Source organism: Lactuca saligna, chromosome 5 (assembly GCF_052625555.1).
Source record: "Lactuca saligna cultivar CGN05327 chromosome 5, ASM5262555v1, whole genome shotgun sequence".
Lineage (NCBI taxonomy): Eukaryota > Viridiplantae > Streptophyta > Magnoliopsida > Asterales > Asteraceae > Lactuca > Lactuca saligna.
In genome coordinates, this window is record NC_136421.1 from 132255370 (window position 1) to 132272215 (window position 16846).

Consider the following 16846-nt stretch of genomic DNA (forward strand, 5'->3'; position numbering starts at 1 on the left):
AAAAATAAGAAGTTGTCAATATGTGAACATGGATAAGAGGTAGTTACCCTCCGTAGTCATTTTCTCTTTGAGTTACCGGTTAAAACATGTATTAACCGGTAATATTTGTATAATTTAAACAGTTAAAACAAGTTAGTTGTTTTATTATGTACAAAAAAGAAGAAGTTGCCAATATGTGAATACGGATAAGAGGTAGTTACCCTCCTAAATCATTATCCCGTTGAAATAAGGAATTAGGGCTTACTAAAAGAGATGCACAATACCATTCTTGGAAATGTCTAAAATGATATTTTACTCTTGCATATATATTATAGAAATGTATATAAACTAAAGGTTTTTTTTTTTAGTTTCTTGTTGTAAATTTGAATATTATCAAAATGATTATAATATTTTGAAAGAGATATTATTTATTAAATCCTTCGATAAGAATGAAATATCTAGGATGATGAATAAATAAAGTAAAGTTTCATAACATAATCAATATTGTGATCATAGTTTTACAATACATTAAAAAAATCAATTTTTTTTAACCATATTCTATAGATTTTAAAAAAACAAACTAAACTATCTTTTTTCTTATAAATTATAGACATTTAATTCACCTCTTATTTTACATATCTTATATTACATATGTAGTTCTTATACTACAAATCTTCTACTATAATAAATGAAGGTTTTTTTGCCACATATCCTCTTCTCATTCATATGTAGTTCTCATTTTCTAGATTTTTTAAATTTTCTATTTTCCACTTGTCATTTTATTGTATTTTTCATTTTATTAAATTAAAATTCCACATTTAATGTGTAAGGTAATATATATGTAAAGTATTTATTAAAAAGAATTTATATATATAATGTATTCAATACATTAAAGTCTCATTAATTTTAATAATTCAAATTTTTCTTATTTTTCTTATAAATTCAAAATTTTCAAATTATTAAAATTTTATATTTGTTTTTTTTAATTAAACCCATGTAATACATGGATTTTACACCTAGTGTTTTATATCTTAAAAAAACAAAAAACACATAAACGGTTTATGTAAGGTTACTTTTAAGTGAGGCCATATTAAGTTTGATTACATCTCCTGTTTCTTGACCATAAACTCATGCATAATAAAATTGTACTCACCAAAAGTATTAATTATTTCAGTTTTCGGCTTTGGAAAAAACAAACTGTCTCTTCGTTTTCGGATTCGTTTTTTTTTTTTTTCAATATTTATGTTTTTTGTTTTTTTGGGTTTATTCATTAATCATACTAGTATTTTTTTGCAAAAAAAGACAGCTGATTTACTAATAAAAAATAATACTATACAACATAACTTAATAGTAAATGATAATCAATTACCTGGACATCTTAATGAATCACGTTACAGACACTTTCCATAACTTATATTTCAACCCTACAATTACTTAAGGTATCATGAAATCAACCTCTATAGATTCGAGGAATTCTTTTTTTTTTTTTTTTTTTTTTTTTTTTTTTTTTTTTAACTTTCATCTCCACTGCTTTCAATGACAACCACCTTTTTATTTCTCGGCCTCTTTGCACTTCTCTTTACACTTGTTTCCTGTTCTTCTTCATTCGATGAATCTTGACCTTGTGATTCATTAGGTTCATGTTTTCCAATTACTTCAAGGATTTTATCTCCATATTTTTGTGTCTTCAACTTCCCAATTATCTTCTCCAACTGAAAACAGTGTATTACGTCCATTCCATTCCATCAAACAAATCAAACAATGGAATGAACCACTCCATTCCTTTCCCAATTCCATCATAAACTATAAGACACTTTCAGTTTCAGATGTTTACCTGTTCTGTTGTTTCTGGTTTCTGAGAACATAACATTCCGATCTGCTGAGTAGACAAAATAGAATGAGGGAATATTCCTCCATCCATGGAAGCAAGTTGTTTTCGCAAGTTATCAAGCTCTGATTCCAATCCGGAGTTTCTCCCACGTTTGGAGGATTTACCAATTCCAATGCCACTACTCCTCTGTCCACTACTAACCTCAAGCATAATACTCTTCTTCCCTGTGTAATCATTTATTTTTTTTTAATCTAGTATCACTGGGTTATAAATTTATAATATACTAACAAATTTACCATGCAAAACATGCTTAGCAAGTGGTCCAATTGCCACGTAAGCATTAGTGGCATAAGCTGTATGCGAAAATTCTTCTTTCTGCATACAAAAATAAACTTTACTCTTTGAAAAAACTTTATATCAAATTTATTTAAATCAAATTTATTTAAAGGTGATAGTATCATAATAATACATTTATACTTACCAATACCCTGTGGAGAATAAGCTGAATCACAAGTTGCTCTAATTCATCCTTCTTCAACTCAAACCCTAGAAGGTATAAAAGTTTTATAAAAATGGATAATAATAATAATAATAATAATAATAGATATGATATGAGTATTACTAACCTAATTCCTTGTTTTTAACCTTTAACTTGTCAACCAATTGCAACATTGTTGCTCTCTGATCCTTTTCTTGTATTTCTTGTAGTAAAGATACAATAGCTTTTGCATGACCTGAAATAAATAAGGGCATATATATATATATATATATATATATATATATATATATATATATATATATATATATATATAGTTTACTAGATTAAGCATACCTGACACATCGATTTCCTTTATCTCACAAGAAAAGGCACAGTTATCACACATTCCTGCTCTTGTAAAAAACCACAAGGGTAAATATTTTAATACTCCAATTAATTAATAATGATAATAAGATGATGGAATATAAATTATAAATATTTAATACCATTGCATTCTTGAAGAGGCTCAGCAAAATGTCTGAAGAAAGCACTTCGTCTGCATTCTCTTTTAGACTGAAATTGAAAAAATATATAGTAATAACAATTTACATTTTACAATAAAAAATAATATGGAAAAATCATTGAGATGTGTAAAAGAATACAAACCTGACAAAATCGCACCATTTCATATAGATTCTGCAACCCACAATTCTCATAGAAGACCATGGAGCTCTGTAAAGAGAAATAGAGAATGGTGAGTGTTTGATATCATGTAAATGACGGAAATACCCTCCAACAATTCATACCTGTCTTGGGACATCAGCAGGCCTAAAGTAAAGTAAACATTCAGAAGGAAGCCCATCCCTCCCTGCTCTACCACTTTCCTAAAATAAACAAATAAAAATTACAAAATGCCTTTATGGGAAGGGTATAAATGTACAATTAGTCAATTACAAACCTGATAGTAAGTCTCCATTGATTTACCTAAGCTGTGATGTATGACAAACCTGACTATAGCAATGTACTTTGTAATATATATATATATATATATATATATATATATATATATATATATATATATATATATATATATAAGTAAAAAACAGTACTAACCATCTGGTTTATTGATTCCCATACCAAAAGCCACCTGTTAGAAAAACAAAACAAAAAAAAATCTATAATCATTAACTGGAATTATAAATTTTTTTTTTAAAAATATTGTTGATACGAGAAAACATACTGTTCCAACAATGACCTGCAACTTGCTATTACTCCACCTGTCAAAAAAGCATATTATTTTTTACAATAAACAGAATTTCTAAAAATAAATGAAATAAAAGATAATCAAATTTACCTCATGTGAACTTTTTCACGGGCATTTACATCCATATCTGCATGATAATGGTCAGCTGAAACACCTCTCTCACGCAATTCCTTTGCAACCTATAGTTCTTGAACTCAAAAGCATATAGTAAGTATAAATTTCCAAACTACTATTTTTAAAAAATTTCTCATTAACACTTTGACATCATATAAAAGATTTAATTATAATTCTTTGAACCTGTTCACACTCCTTTCGAGAGAAACAATAAACAATTCCAGATTCATTGTTTGTGTATGAACTCTGTATGAACTCAGCAATGTCATCAATCACCACTTTTCCAACAGATGATTTTTCTCGAACCTGTTAAATAATTTACAATGTATAGTGATTCATTTCATGAAAGACATGATTAGAATTTAGAGAATGAAAAGTGATTGCTTTATTACCATATAAAACAGATTTGATCTGTTCACTGTGCTAACAAATTTTACACATTTTGGAATGTTTAGCATCTCCATAAGATCCAATTGGACCTTCTTTGTAGCTGTTGCCTAACAATATGAAAGTTCATTATTCTATTAAAACTATGAAAATGGGAACCCAAAAAGAGATGGATATATGAGTAAAGACATACAGTTAAAGCAACAACAGGAACATTGGGAAATTGAGTCTTCAATATCCCAAGATTCTTGTAATCTGGACGAAAGTCATGTCCCCATTGACTACAACAATGTGCTTCCTGAAAATTCAAAAAGATATGAAATTTAACTTTTCAAAATTATATTTCTTTATGAAAACTAAGAAAAAAGAGTGAGTGTACATCAATTGAGATCAAGGAAAGACGTCCAGCATGGTGACATTTTTCAAGTTTTGACACAAATCTTTTGCTTTTGGAAACTTTTTCTGGTGTAACATACAGTATTTTAAGGTCCCCTTCTCCCTTTTCAAGAGCTTTGTATATAAATTTCTCATGTTCTTTACTGGTTGTTGAGGTTAGCATAGATGCTGGGATCCCTAATGCAGTTAACCCCATGACCTAAAGCAATAAAAATCTTGATTGTAGTTTATAATCAGGTAATCAATAGTAAAGGATATAGGATATTAACAGAAACAAAAATAAGCACCTGATCCTGAATAAGAGAAAGTAAAGGACTAACAACAAGAGCAATTCCATGATGTAAAACAGCTGGAAGTTGATAGCATAGACTTTTGCCTCCACCAGCAGCCATGATCACAAGAACATCTCTCCCACTCATGATTGCGTTAATGATCTGATACATATGTATCGAACTATCAATCAGTATTTAACTTGAAGAACGATTGAAGAATTATTGAAGTGAAATCAACCTCACGCTGATTTGCACGATAAGTGGGAATGCCAAAAATATTGAATCTGATATCATCAGCTCTATTATCCCATTCAAAAGACCCTGACCAGTTTTCTGGTTGTGGAGGTGGAGCTGCTGCATCGTCTTTATCAATATTTTCCGATCCTTGATAGCTTTCCAACACTGCCTTAAGTTCTGACTGTTTCTCGTAGAGCCTCTCTTGCTTATCAAGCAAGTTCTTTATTTCATCTGGAACGTAAAGTAACTGTTATGTTTATATACTATGCGAATCATTCTTAATCTGTCGATGCGATTTTCAAAATTTCCACCCAAAAGAAAGACACTTTGTGTACGTTTTTAAGTTCAATGATAACCTATCACGTATTAAATTTGAAGTGAATAGTTTGTGACATATAAATGCATACATCCGCTGGGATATATTTCTTATATGCATCAAAAAGAAGGCAAAAAGGATGGGACGAAATGAGAAACCTTGAACATCTTGAAGCTCCAGCTCGACATTGAGAAGGTCCTCCATAAGACCCTCCATGCTACTACTTGCTGCCATTTTCGAACCTCTCGCTCCGATTTCACGCAGTTTGTTCGTATACCCACCTCCTAGCCCTATATGCTATAGCCGTAGAATTCTGGGTTACTATTACCCCGTAGATTGTTGCCCTTTTACACACCGTTCTGAATGCAAGGATTCAGATTTTAGAATTAAGAGTAAATTACATGAATGGTCCCTATGGTTCGGGGTAATTTTCAAGTTTAGTTCCTAACTTATTTTTTTAACTTGGAAGATTCTTACTATTTGTTTTTGTTACGCGTTTGGTCCCTACTGTTTGTTTTTGTTACACGTTTGGTCCCTATCTTACCTAAAAAGACTATTATTTAAATAGGAAAAAATGGTGGGGTAGGTAAGGTAAGGTGAATGGGGTGGGATTGGGGGTGTGTTAATTTAAATAAATCAAAAAATCAATAGCAAAATAGTATTTTTTAGGTAAGTCAGGGACCAAGCGAGTAACAAAAACAAACAGTAAGGACTTTCCGAGTTAAAAAAATAAGTTAGGGACCAAACGTGCAAATTACCCTAAACCATATGGACTATTTGTGTAATTTACTCTACAATTAAATCATAAAAAGGTAAATGTTTTCTTTGTGCTTTTTTTAGGGTTATGATAAGTTTAGTCATTTAATCTTTTAGTTTGTATTTATTTAATCACTTAACTAAGTTTAAGTTTTAAAAAATCATTTAATTTTTAATTTGTTTTCAAAATTATTATTACAACGAAGTAACCAGTAATCGTGTTAGTTAGTATACATAGTTATCGATAATATATATAGATTAAAATTTAAGGTTAAGATCAAAATTTGTCATTTAACTTTGTGATTTGTGTTTATTTATCCATTTAACTAAGTTTAAGTTTTAAAGATGTCACTGAATTTTTATTTGTTTTCGAAATAGTCACTATAACCCGGTATAACACATAACTTGCTAACTTGGCCTAAACAGTTTCACGTGGTAGTATATTTGGAGTAATTCGTCTTATTTGGCAGAACCATATAGTAGTTGACCTTCAACTGAATTTAAAATACCATTAAATAAAGGTTAATCTCTTCGTCTTTCATAAGTTTCAATGGGAAGAAGTTCATGGTCAGTGCAACCCTATGTACACAACTTTTGTTGACATGTTATTATTTGTCCTCATTAATTCCTCATAGTTCTAACCCTATGTACGCAACTTTTTCCCGTTTAAGATTCTAAAAGACGAAAACAAAAGTCTTTCTTTAATAATATTTCAAATCTAGCTCAATGTCAATTGTCGCATGGGACTGCTAAATATGAATAATTAATCCAAATTAGTAGATCACATGTTATAATCAGTCATAGTGATCATTTCGAGAATAAGTAAAATGTTAGGTGACCCACTTAAACTTAGTTAAGTGACCACATAAGCATAAACCAAAAAGTTAAGTGATCAAATTCGACCTTATATACCGCTACGTAAGACTGAGTAGGTTAAGTCAGTAGGTTACGGGTTATACCAGGCCATAGTAACTATTTCGGGAACAAATAAAAAGTTAGGTGACATTTTAAAACTTAAGCTTAGTTAAGTGACCAAATGAGCATAAACCAGAAAGTTAAGTGACCAAATTCAACATATTTATCCCCCTTTTTAAGAGATTGAATTGAATAGAATGGAAAGGGCAAGGAAGCAAAATATGTGCAATTTTCATTCGCTCGCTTTTGGACGGGTTATGATGGGAAGTCCAAAAAATGTTGAAATACGTTGATTCTATTTCATTTCACTCTAACTTAAGAAGATGATTAATCATTTGCCTTTTATTTTTCATTTGTTTACATTCCATTTTTTCCTCTCTTTACAAAAGCGGAGCCACTTTAGGGTCAAAGTAAGCCCAAGGCCATACTTAAGTTTTTAATTTTATATATTTATTTATTTTTAAATAATATATCATTTGGGTTCTTATGATATAGGTTATTTTTTCTCATGTTAAAATTGTCATGTTCTTATTTATTTGGCTAGCTTTTAATATGCCCCTGGGTCCGGGGTTTCCAAAGGGGCAGCACCTCTTTGGCGGGGTCTAGAGGCAGCTCCCCTAACGGGATCCAACTGGCAGAGCCCCTGGCTGGGTGATTATGGTAAACCTGACGAAATTCATCGGGTCTGGTAACCCTTGATTTCTCATTAAAATTCGGATTTCTCTTACTTGCTTCCAAAGCAACACATGACAGCCCACCATAAGAGGCAAACCCTAATCTCATTTATTATATACGAACGAACCTTCTCTTTGAGAAGATACATAGAAAATGATTAGCTCTCTTTTCTTCAAACGAATATAGAATTCTTAATTTGGCTTACGATTTCAGTGTCTAGGTTTGTAAGTGTCCTCTTGGATTATCCTAGGCTAAATTTCTTGCAACCCATACACATGGTAGAAATATCAATTAGAAAAGTGTTTACACGATCCAAGGGGTATCCGGATCTCCAATGTAAACCCTAATTCCTCCAACAATATATATATATATATATATATATATATATATATATATATATATATATATATATATATATATATATGGAGATGATCAAATGAGAACACCTAAAAGGTTGAGAACGCGAGAACAGTTCTAGACCAATCATTTTATAAGGGTATATTAGTAACTTTATATAAATATTAGTTAATGATTTCCTAAAATCTAGGGATAATGATTTTAATTACCTAAAAAAATAATATTTCCTTTTAGTTAATGAAATATATATAAATATTTTTTTTATAATTTTTACCAAAAATAATTTATGATCATTTCTTTTTCTTTAAAATGAAATCAGTACAACTCAAATCACAAGTGAATCCACTTTTATTTACGATTCAATTTTAATACACTTCTATTCACAATCATAAATGAATATACACTCTTATTCACAAATATCACAAATGGATATTGTTTTAATCACAAATGAATATAACAAAATAGTATATAAATTACATTTAAAAGATTCATCTTTTTCATTCATAAATGATTAAAGTTATAATCGTAAATAAATACATTAGTTGTGTATCGAAATATAGTTGTAAATTTGTAATCTTAAATGAACATAACACAAGTTACACATAAAACATCAACTAAATCCGTAATAAAAAATAAACAAAACACATTTAAAATCATATATGAATATAATTATGATCACAAATGAAAATCACAATGTCTTAATATATTATAATCATAAATGAATAGAATACATTTCTATTCCTTCCAAGATGTTGAAGATGTTCATTCATCTTTCGTCGTTACAATCTTTTAGGTCATCCGTATTTACTCATTCCATCTACAAAAAATCAAAGAAATTTTTTGTATTATTATCAACAAAGTGTTCAACTCATTAACCACATACACTTTTAATCAAAAAAATAATAAAGAACGATTATAATCATCAACAAGAAATAAATCTATATTAAAAAACAAAAAAAAAAACAAATATGCACAAATGAATAAATCACATTCCAAACGCCTCTTATAGACTCAAGAAGTAAACTTCCTTAACGATTAAACTCAAAAAATATTGCATTATTCATCTTCTTCCTATTCATTTCAAGCAACAAAACAACACCAAAATCTATTGATTAAGCTCATTAATTTTTGTTAAAAAGCAAACCCAAAAACCCACCTCAAACTCCAAAAATTTCAATCAAAACAGAAGATAAAAAAGGGAATCAAACAAACACCCACCTGAGCCTATCGAGTTATGCCAAATCAAACAAGAACAAAAAAAGGAACCCTTACTTGTTGTTGAATCGGTGCTGCCCTTCTCGATCACCAAACAACCAAATGTCGAAGCTTTATCATCGGAAACCAATGACAGACCCAACATCCCGCTGCTTCCATTCTCTTTTCTTCTTCTCTTCGATCCAACCAAGCACCAAAGGTGCCCCATCTTCAACCCCCGATCGCATTGTTGCATCCACCGAGACCGACGACCCACCCTCGCTGCCTCCTCCTTTCCTCCTCTTCAGCCTCGTCGACCCGGAGACGCTCCCCTCGATGAACGAAAACAGTGGTGAAGAAGGTGGGGGTGTACGACCGTTTTTTTCAAAATAATAAGCTTAGGGTTTTCTAATTAAGTAGATAGAGAGAGAGAGAGAGAGAAAGAGATAGAGAAATTACAGGAATTTCTATTTAATTAAATTATATGGATTTCCTATTGTACCCTTCTTGCCATTTCAAAGTTACATATTTAGCACATCAATTTTATAAATATTCATAAATGGTCCAGTTAATAACAGTCATAGATCTAATTATTTACAAGGTTGTGATCTATTCTCGCGTTCTCAACCTTTTAGGTGTTCTCATATATCATATATATATATATATATATATATATATATATATATATATATATATATAATCTATTGGTGTAATTAGTACCATTAACTATAAAAAACTCTTGAGTGGTTATTATTAATTAGGTGAAAGTGAAGAGTTATGTAGGTTTAAAATGAATATGATGTAAGGATAGGACATATCTTGAAGCACATTCATTTGAATGGCCTCATTTATAAGATTTATAAAGAAAAAGATAAAATTGAAACGTCTCTCTTTTGATTTAATAGTTTAAAACCATTTTAAAGTCTTTAATTACTCAAATACATCGGTTTGTAGAAAACGAATCCCATAGTTATTAATTTTTAAAACATTCATAGGCTTTAAAAATGTTTAAGAGATGGTAATCAATCATAATATCGTTACATAAATGAAGTAACCGCTACATAAATGTGCCCTTCTTAAATATCCAAGATCTTCTAATCTTCATTCACCATCTTCACCTAAATACATGTCAAAATATAGGTTAGGCATCAGGAATGTCTAATGAATAAAATTAGGATTTCACATATTCAAAGGCAGAGGATATGGCACATTCCTTTTACTGATGAAAAATCCTAAAAATCATTGCAACACTTTTAGATGTGAGAAAATCATTTCAATTCAAAACTCTAACTCTTTAGTCTCTAAAATTCTCTTTAAATATCTAACACTTTTTAAAACGCCTTGAAATATTATAATCGTTTAATCAATGTAAATAAAAGATGCAATAAAATATGTCTCTATTTCCCCAACCTTCATTAATGTCTTGGTCTCTTCTCACATGCCTTTAGTCTCTTCGGTTCTCTTTATTCTTTATGGTTCTATTTGGTTATGTTTATTCTCTTTTGTTCTCATTGATTATCTTTTGTTCTCTTTTGTTCTCTTTTGTTATATTTGGCTCTCTTTTGCCATGGACCTGTAGAACACACACTAGTCTTTCTCCTAACTTATATAAATACACAAGTAAAATGAAGAAATATTTTAAAAAAATTTATTGTTTATTCTTTAATAAAACTCATTTTCATGGATACACATAAGGGCACATATATAATTTAACACATAACAAACAAGTGTTAGACATTTAAATAAGTTTAAGTCATGAAATCATCTTTAGTTTTGTATGGGTTTAAATGAGTGGACAACTACAACCCTTTTTGTAGGAGTGTGGCTTATTTCATAAGTTGGTTTGCGAAAATGATGGCTATTTGTGTCCTTTTATTTAATTCTTGCCTAAATTTTGGAACAAATTTATGAAAATTAAGCAAATTGGTCTCTTTATCCGAGTAAAATGCTTAATGTTAATATCAAATTTTGTCTAGACCGAATAAAATGTTTGAACGAGACTAAATAAACATTTTATCTTTAAATTCTAAAAAATAAATTTCACAATACTCATAAATTTCAAAGTATTATGAAGAAAAAGACAAGGACAAATAAATAAAGAGTTAGGGGTTGTTTGATAGTTACTGATTGGGTCATATATGATTGAGTTAGAAGCTCTAATTGAATATGCCTCTAACTAAAAGCATCTTGTTTGATTATGCCTCTAAATGGTTGTATTGACGGACAAAAGTAATCATTTTATCTTTTTGTCCCATGTTGTGCTGGACAAAATGTATCTGAGAAAATATCTAAAGAAAGTTTCTAAATAATTATAACAATATACAAAATATAATACAAAAAACATTATAGTGACTACCAAACATGAATTAATTATTGTCTTGAGCTTATATATCTTTATAATGACACATCTAAACATTTTGTCATATTAAAGATTCCCAAAGGATATTAACCGAGAACTTCAAGATTCCCATGTGTTATAAATGTCGACTTGAAGAGAAGACTATAACTTTATTCATTCATCACCATGTTAGGATATTGGAGGTATAAGTTTATGTTAGTGAGCATTGTTAATTTTCTTTCTTTCTTTGATACAGCTTCAAGATTCCCAAAAGATATTAACGGGGAACAAATGCTGCAAGAAGTTCCTAACATCTTCGTTGGCTCCCTCTGGAGGCACTATTTCAGTAATAGATTCAAAGACAACCATTGAAAGCAAGAAAATCCTCCCTTTTTTGATGGGGAGGTTTAGTCCCCATTCCCCTGTTCATGGTCGAAATTGATTGGAAATTGGCTTCATATTACATTGTTGTCCAAAGAAGGAAGGTGTATGTAACACTCAAAATCAGAAAGGCCAAGAAAGGAAAGAAAACCCTAAGTCAAAGGGTCAACTCATCGAGTCCAGGGAGGAACTCGACGATTAGGAGCGGGATCCGGGGGATTAACTAACCGACTCGGCGAGTCGGCAAAGAGGACTCGGCGAGTCCGGTCTGAAGAGGGAAACCCTAAATTTGGGACTTTGTGCACTATTTAAGCATCTCATTCTCTCCCTTAGGGTTCCTTGTAGCCTTTCTTATCCAGAATACGAAACCCTAAGCCTCCATTGTTGCACATTCAAGCTTTCTTGCCATGTTGGATGATTTGAAGGAAGAAGGAAGAAGGGAACCATTGGGGATTCAAGGATTGGCAGTGGATCCAGAGTTTGTGGGATTTTCCAGAGCATTTGAAGGTAATGAGTCGCTACCTTCACTCCTTTGCATATAGATCAACCTTTACCATGAGATTTGGGGCTTTAGGGCAAGTTTAAGAACCATTTCGAGTTAGAAGCCCAGATTTGAAGTCGCTACTTCAGATCTAAGTGTATCTTGGCCTAGAGAATCATAAAGCATCAGTCTATGGGTTGATTGTAAAGTCTCTTTGTCTTAAACCATAGTTTATAGTGCTTTGAGCCTAGATCACCTTAGCTACACGTAAAGTTTGCTACTTTACGTGAGGAATATGCTTTAGAAGAGTGGATCTACAATTTGGAGTCCATGCATGACTCAAAAGTCTCTGAATATATGAAGGAATGAATAGACTCGGTGAGTCCTTCGAGTGGACTCGGCGAGTAGTATGAAGATGGAGATGAACTCGACGAGTTGGATGAACAACTCGGCAAGTCTGTTGAAGATTGCCATGAAATCGGCGAGTCTGTTCTTGGACTCGGCGAGTCAAGTCGTGAAACCCCAAACCCTTCGAGTTAAGACTCGGATCAGTGAGTTGAGTGGGGACTTAGTGAGTTGGACAAGACAGGACTCGGAAATCGGTAGACTCGGCGAGTCAGGGGCTGACTCGGCGAGTCCAGTCGCGAATGAAAGGATTCTAAGCATATCAACTCGATTAGTTGGTAGGCAGACTCAGCGAGTAGGGTTGAACTGGAAGGTTGAATTTGACCAGGACTTTGACTTTGACCAGAGTGGACTTAGTTGACTTTCGAAGGACAGTGAAATAGATCTGTATCCGAGCAAGGCTCGAAGTCAGGCGGGGCCTGTTGTAGCGGGCGAGGCCCAAGGTAGAGGGCGTGGCCCGAGGTAGAGGGCAAGGCCCGAGGTAGAGGGCGTGGCCCAGTACTTGCAGTTTGTGATTATGTGTTTGGTATGTGGTAGGTTGGGGAACTCACTAAGCTTCGTGCTTACAGTTTTCAGTTTTGGTTTCAAGTACTTCTGGTAGCGGAGGGAAGAGCTCGGGGTGATCGCATGGCACACACCAAAGATTAGACAACCTGGGAATGTTTTACTCTGATAATGAAAATATGTTTTGGAATTAATACTCTGATTATGTTATGGATTGATAAATGTGTTGATTATGTTATGGATTGATAAATGTGTTTTAAGTAATGTTTTATAAAAGAAATACTTAGTCTTGAAAATTGGGACGTTACAAGTTGGTATCAGAACCTTAGTTTAAGGGATTCAGACATGTTTACGGGTGTGTCTGAACTCAAACTGAGGAATTGGTATAAAAGTTTTCAAAGGGAACTCAGTTTTTGTGAAAATAGATTTTTGAAAGGAAAAGAGTTTTAGAAAAAGCAAAAACAACTTTGAGGAAGGAAAAGGAATTTGAAAAGAGAAAAAGGGTGTAGTGCATGCAATTAACCGAGCTCAAGTAAGTACCCCCAAATACCCATACAAGTTTATGTTATGATTATCAGTTAGTAGAACCACATGATAGATTAGGACTAAGGATCTAGGGAGGATGCCTTATGTGTCTATTATATGTGCTTTTGAGCTGCATGATATTACTGTCTTGTGAAGGATTGAGCGAGAGATTGGTCATGCTTTGGGTGATGATGTCGCGTTGGACGCGATGACATGGGGTGATTTTCAGCCAGGTTCAGGGCTGAGGTCTCACTAACTATTGAGGTGCAGCAATTGGCACGGGAGTTTCAGGATTCGACATAGACCACTGAGACTGTGGCGGAGATCACCGCCAAGTTCAGGGAAAGGGCTCTTCTTGTACCGCTGTATGTCGCGGATGAGGAGATGAAGAAGGACTGATACCACGAGATGTTGAGGAGTGACATTAGGGAGTTTGTGAGTAGGTCCGGCTGCAAGACGCTGGAGGACATGATCTTACGAGCCAGGGAAAGGGAGATCGATTTGGAGCAGATCCGAAAGAGGAAACCAAATGAGGTTCAGACAACCACAGGATCGGGCAAAAGGCCCAAGGGATCGGATTCGAGATCGAGGGATTATCAGGACCGAAGCCGATGCGGGAAGTGTGGCAGGACGCACGGGGGTGCGTGCAGGAGTGGGAGTGGTGGTGAGTCTAGCTGCTTCAAATGCGGTCGAACTGGTCATTTTAGTCGAGATTGTACTGCGACCACCATTCAGGGATCCGACCTGATATGTTTTCACTGCAGTCAGCGGGGCCACAAGAAGGCCCAGTGTTCGAGTTTACTTTCAGCAGGACAGGTGGTAGCACCTTCCCCTACGACATTGAGGGTCACGGACGACCGTCAGGGCCGAGCAGAGGTGCCTGCGGTAGGGGCAGGACTTTTCAGATGTCTACCATGGAGACACGAGCAACACCGGACGTTACAGGTGTGTATCTATTATTTCCTTGTTGATTTTAATTCATGATTATATTGTTATGGTTCTGCATTGTTATTGGTACGAGTATTTTAGAATAGGGTGGCCTGCTTGTGAGTAAGATATATGTCATCTGAATACCGAGGACTTGAGAATGATAGTTAAAGGATGTTCCTTCCTAGTGCAGGTTACTTAGGGTGCAGTAATTGTAGCATGTCTATGTGGGGCTCGGAGGTGTCCCGCTAGTTTCCGGAAGGTGCTGTTGAAGGATAGATTGGTTATATCCCATAGCTATGATAAGTTTGGGATTTACAGCAGATTGATTACAGAATGGTAGTAAGGATTGGAAATTCTTGCCAAAGCTTTGAGCACTGAGGTATAAGCAGGATCAACGTGGGGAAGAACCCTCCGAGTATACAAGGGTAAGAGCACGCAGATCCAGAATAAGTACGCGACCACCGAGAAGAAAAGAAAGTAGTACATCGATTGATGGATTGAGGAGTTCAGGATGGGAGTTTAAGGAACTTCCCAACAGTTAGTTCATGTAATCGAGATGGTTGGCAGCTAGTTGAGAATCTAGGTTGGAGGACCACCTATAGGACTCTAGTGAGTCGGAATGAGAATCTTGAGAACGGTTAGCAAGATATGCTTCCGTGTTAGTAGTCAGTGGCAGAGACAACAAGTAGAGCATGGTAGAACGACAGGAGAGGCACAACATTTTCCAGCAACAGCTAGTAGTATGGAAAGTGTTGTAAGACTACGGGGATAGCCGTAGCATTCACTAGCAGCGAATAGTATGGAAAGTGTTGTAAGACTACAGGGATAGTCATAGCATTCACTAGTGGCCAGTTAGCAAGGAAGGCGTTGTAAGACTACGGGTAAGTCGTAGCTTTCCCTAGCAACTTAGTAGAAGAGATCGGGCGGAGGCCCGTATCTTCCAGTTAGCAGACCTTGGGCGAGACCCTTACCTCCTAGTGATCAAGGTAGAGATCAGGAATGGGTAGTTGATGAGAGTAGTACGGAGATAGCCTGCATAGCTCTAGAGAGGTGAGACCTTGGGAGGCTCCAGGATGTAGCTGGGTGAGACCCGTGGGCGAGGCCCGTATGCTAGGAGCAGTATAGGTGAGACTTAGGAGCAGGGTTGCTCAGTAATATGGTTGGGTGAGACCCGTGGGCGAGGCCCGTGCGAGAGTCGTTAGGCAAGTGAGACTAGAGGAATAGACCACTTGAGGTTATAGACGGGTGAGACCCGTGGGCGAGGCCCGTGAGTTTATAGCAGCGCAGGTGAGACCTGGTAGGAATCGTAGTGTCAAGATAGGGGATCGAGGATCCCAGGACTTGTAGTGTCAGGGTGGCAAAATAGATAGAACAATTATAGATAGTCGAAGTATATTCAGAAGTCGCTGGGAGCGACTAGGAGATTGCGTTGGGGTGTAGTAACCGATGGGGGTCCGGTCAACCCAGATATTGGCAGGTTAGTGGGACCAGGGTGGTCTCAGTGCATCCGGTAGGTGGATGAGGGGCAACAGAATTTCCAGTAAGTGGTAGTAGCGATAAGGAAAGTATGGTAAAAGGTAGCAAGTTGACCGAGGGTGCTTCGCCTCTTACAACAGGGTTGGATAATCTCAGAGGAGAGGGTTTGACCTCGTTGCGCAGCTCTCGTATGAGTCTTAACCGTTGCAGGGGTGAACCTATTACTTGAAGAATTATCTGATCTATCCGCTGGGACGGGTGCTCAACACTAAGTTATGGAAGTAAGAAGTATTCGGTGTATACCGACAGTAGAAACAGCACTGTGAGTGGATGGAGCAAAGGATACCGTGAAGAGTATGTTCTTCACCAGAAATAGAGGAAGTGGTTAGCTATGGTAAGTTGCCTTGGGAAGGCCGTAGAATGCACGAGGAAAGGAGAAGTAAACCCCGAGAGGTTCAGCATAGGTACTCGGGGAGTACCAGAAGGATTGTTAGTTGAGTAAGTTGTGTTCACAGGATGGTCAGGGTAAGGGTGGACCCGAGAATATTATCTGCAAGGTTAATGATAGTCAGAATGGTTAGGCGAAAGGCCAGCAGAGGGAGCCAGCAGGTGTTAGGTTTCCCAGATAGAGTGTT

General features: G+C 34.9%; 1 protein-coding gene across 1 annotated transcript; it reads right to left on the bottom strand.

Moving 5' to 3' along the window:
- Positions 1 to 1323: 1323 nt before the first annotated feature.
- On the bottom strand, positions 1324 to 5610 carry RECQL2 (RECQ helicase L2). The gene is made up of 20 exons (XM_078957160.1): positions 5433 to 5610; positions 4960 to 5189; positions 4737 to 4883; positions 4433 to 4648; positions 4247 to 4351; positions 4059 to 4163; positions 3850 to 3972; positions 3643 to 3731; positions 3529 to 3565; positions 3402 to 3435; positions 3247 to 3299; positions 3095 to 3172; positions 2955 to 3020; positions 2795 to 2861; positions 2643 to 2696; positions 2437 to 2544; positions 2292 to 2356; positions 2107 to 2185; positions 1814 to 2034; positions 1324 to 1691 (listed from the first exon to the last, which is right to left on the bottom strand). Exons 1-20 carry the CDS (start codon positions 5506 to 5508, stop codon positions 1491 to 1493), a joined length of 2154 nt encoding a protein of 717 aa, XP_078813286.1. The 5' UTR covers positions 5509 to 5610; the 3' UTR covers positions 1324 to 1490.
- Positions 5611 to 16846: the final 11236 nt, after the last annotated feature.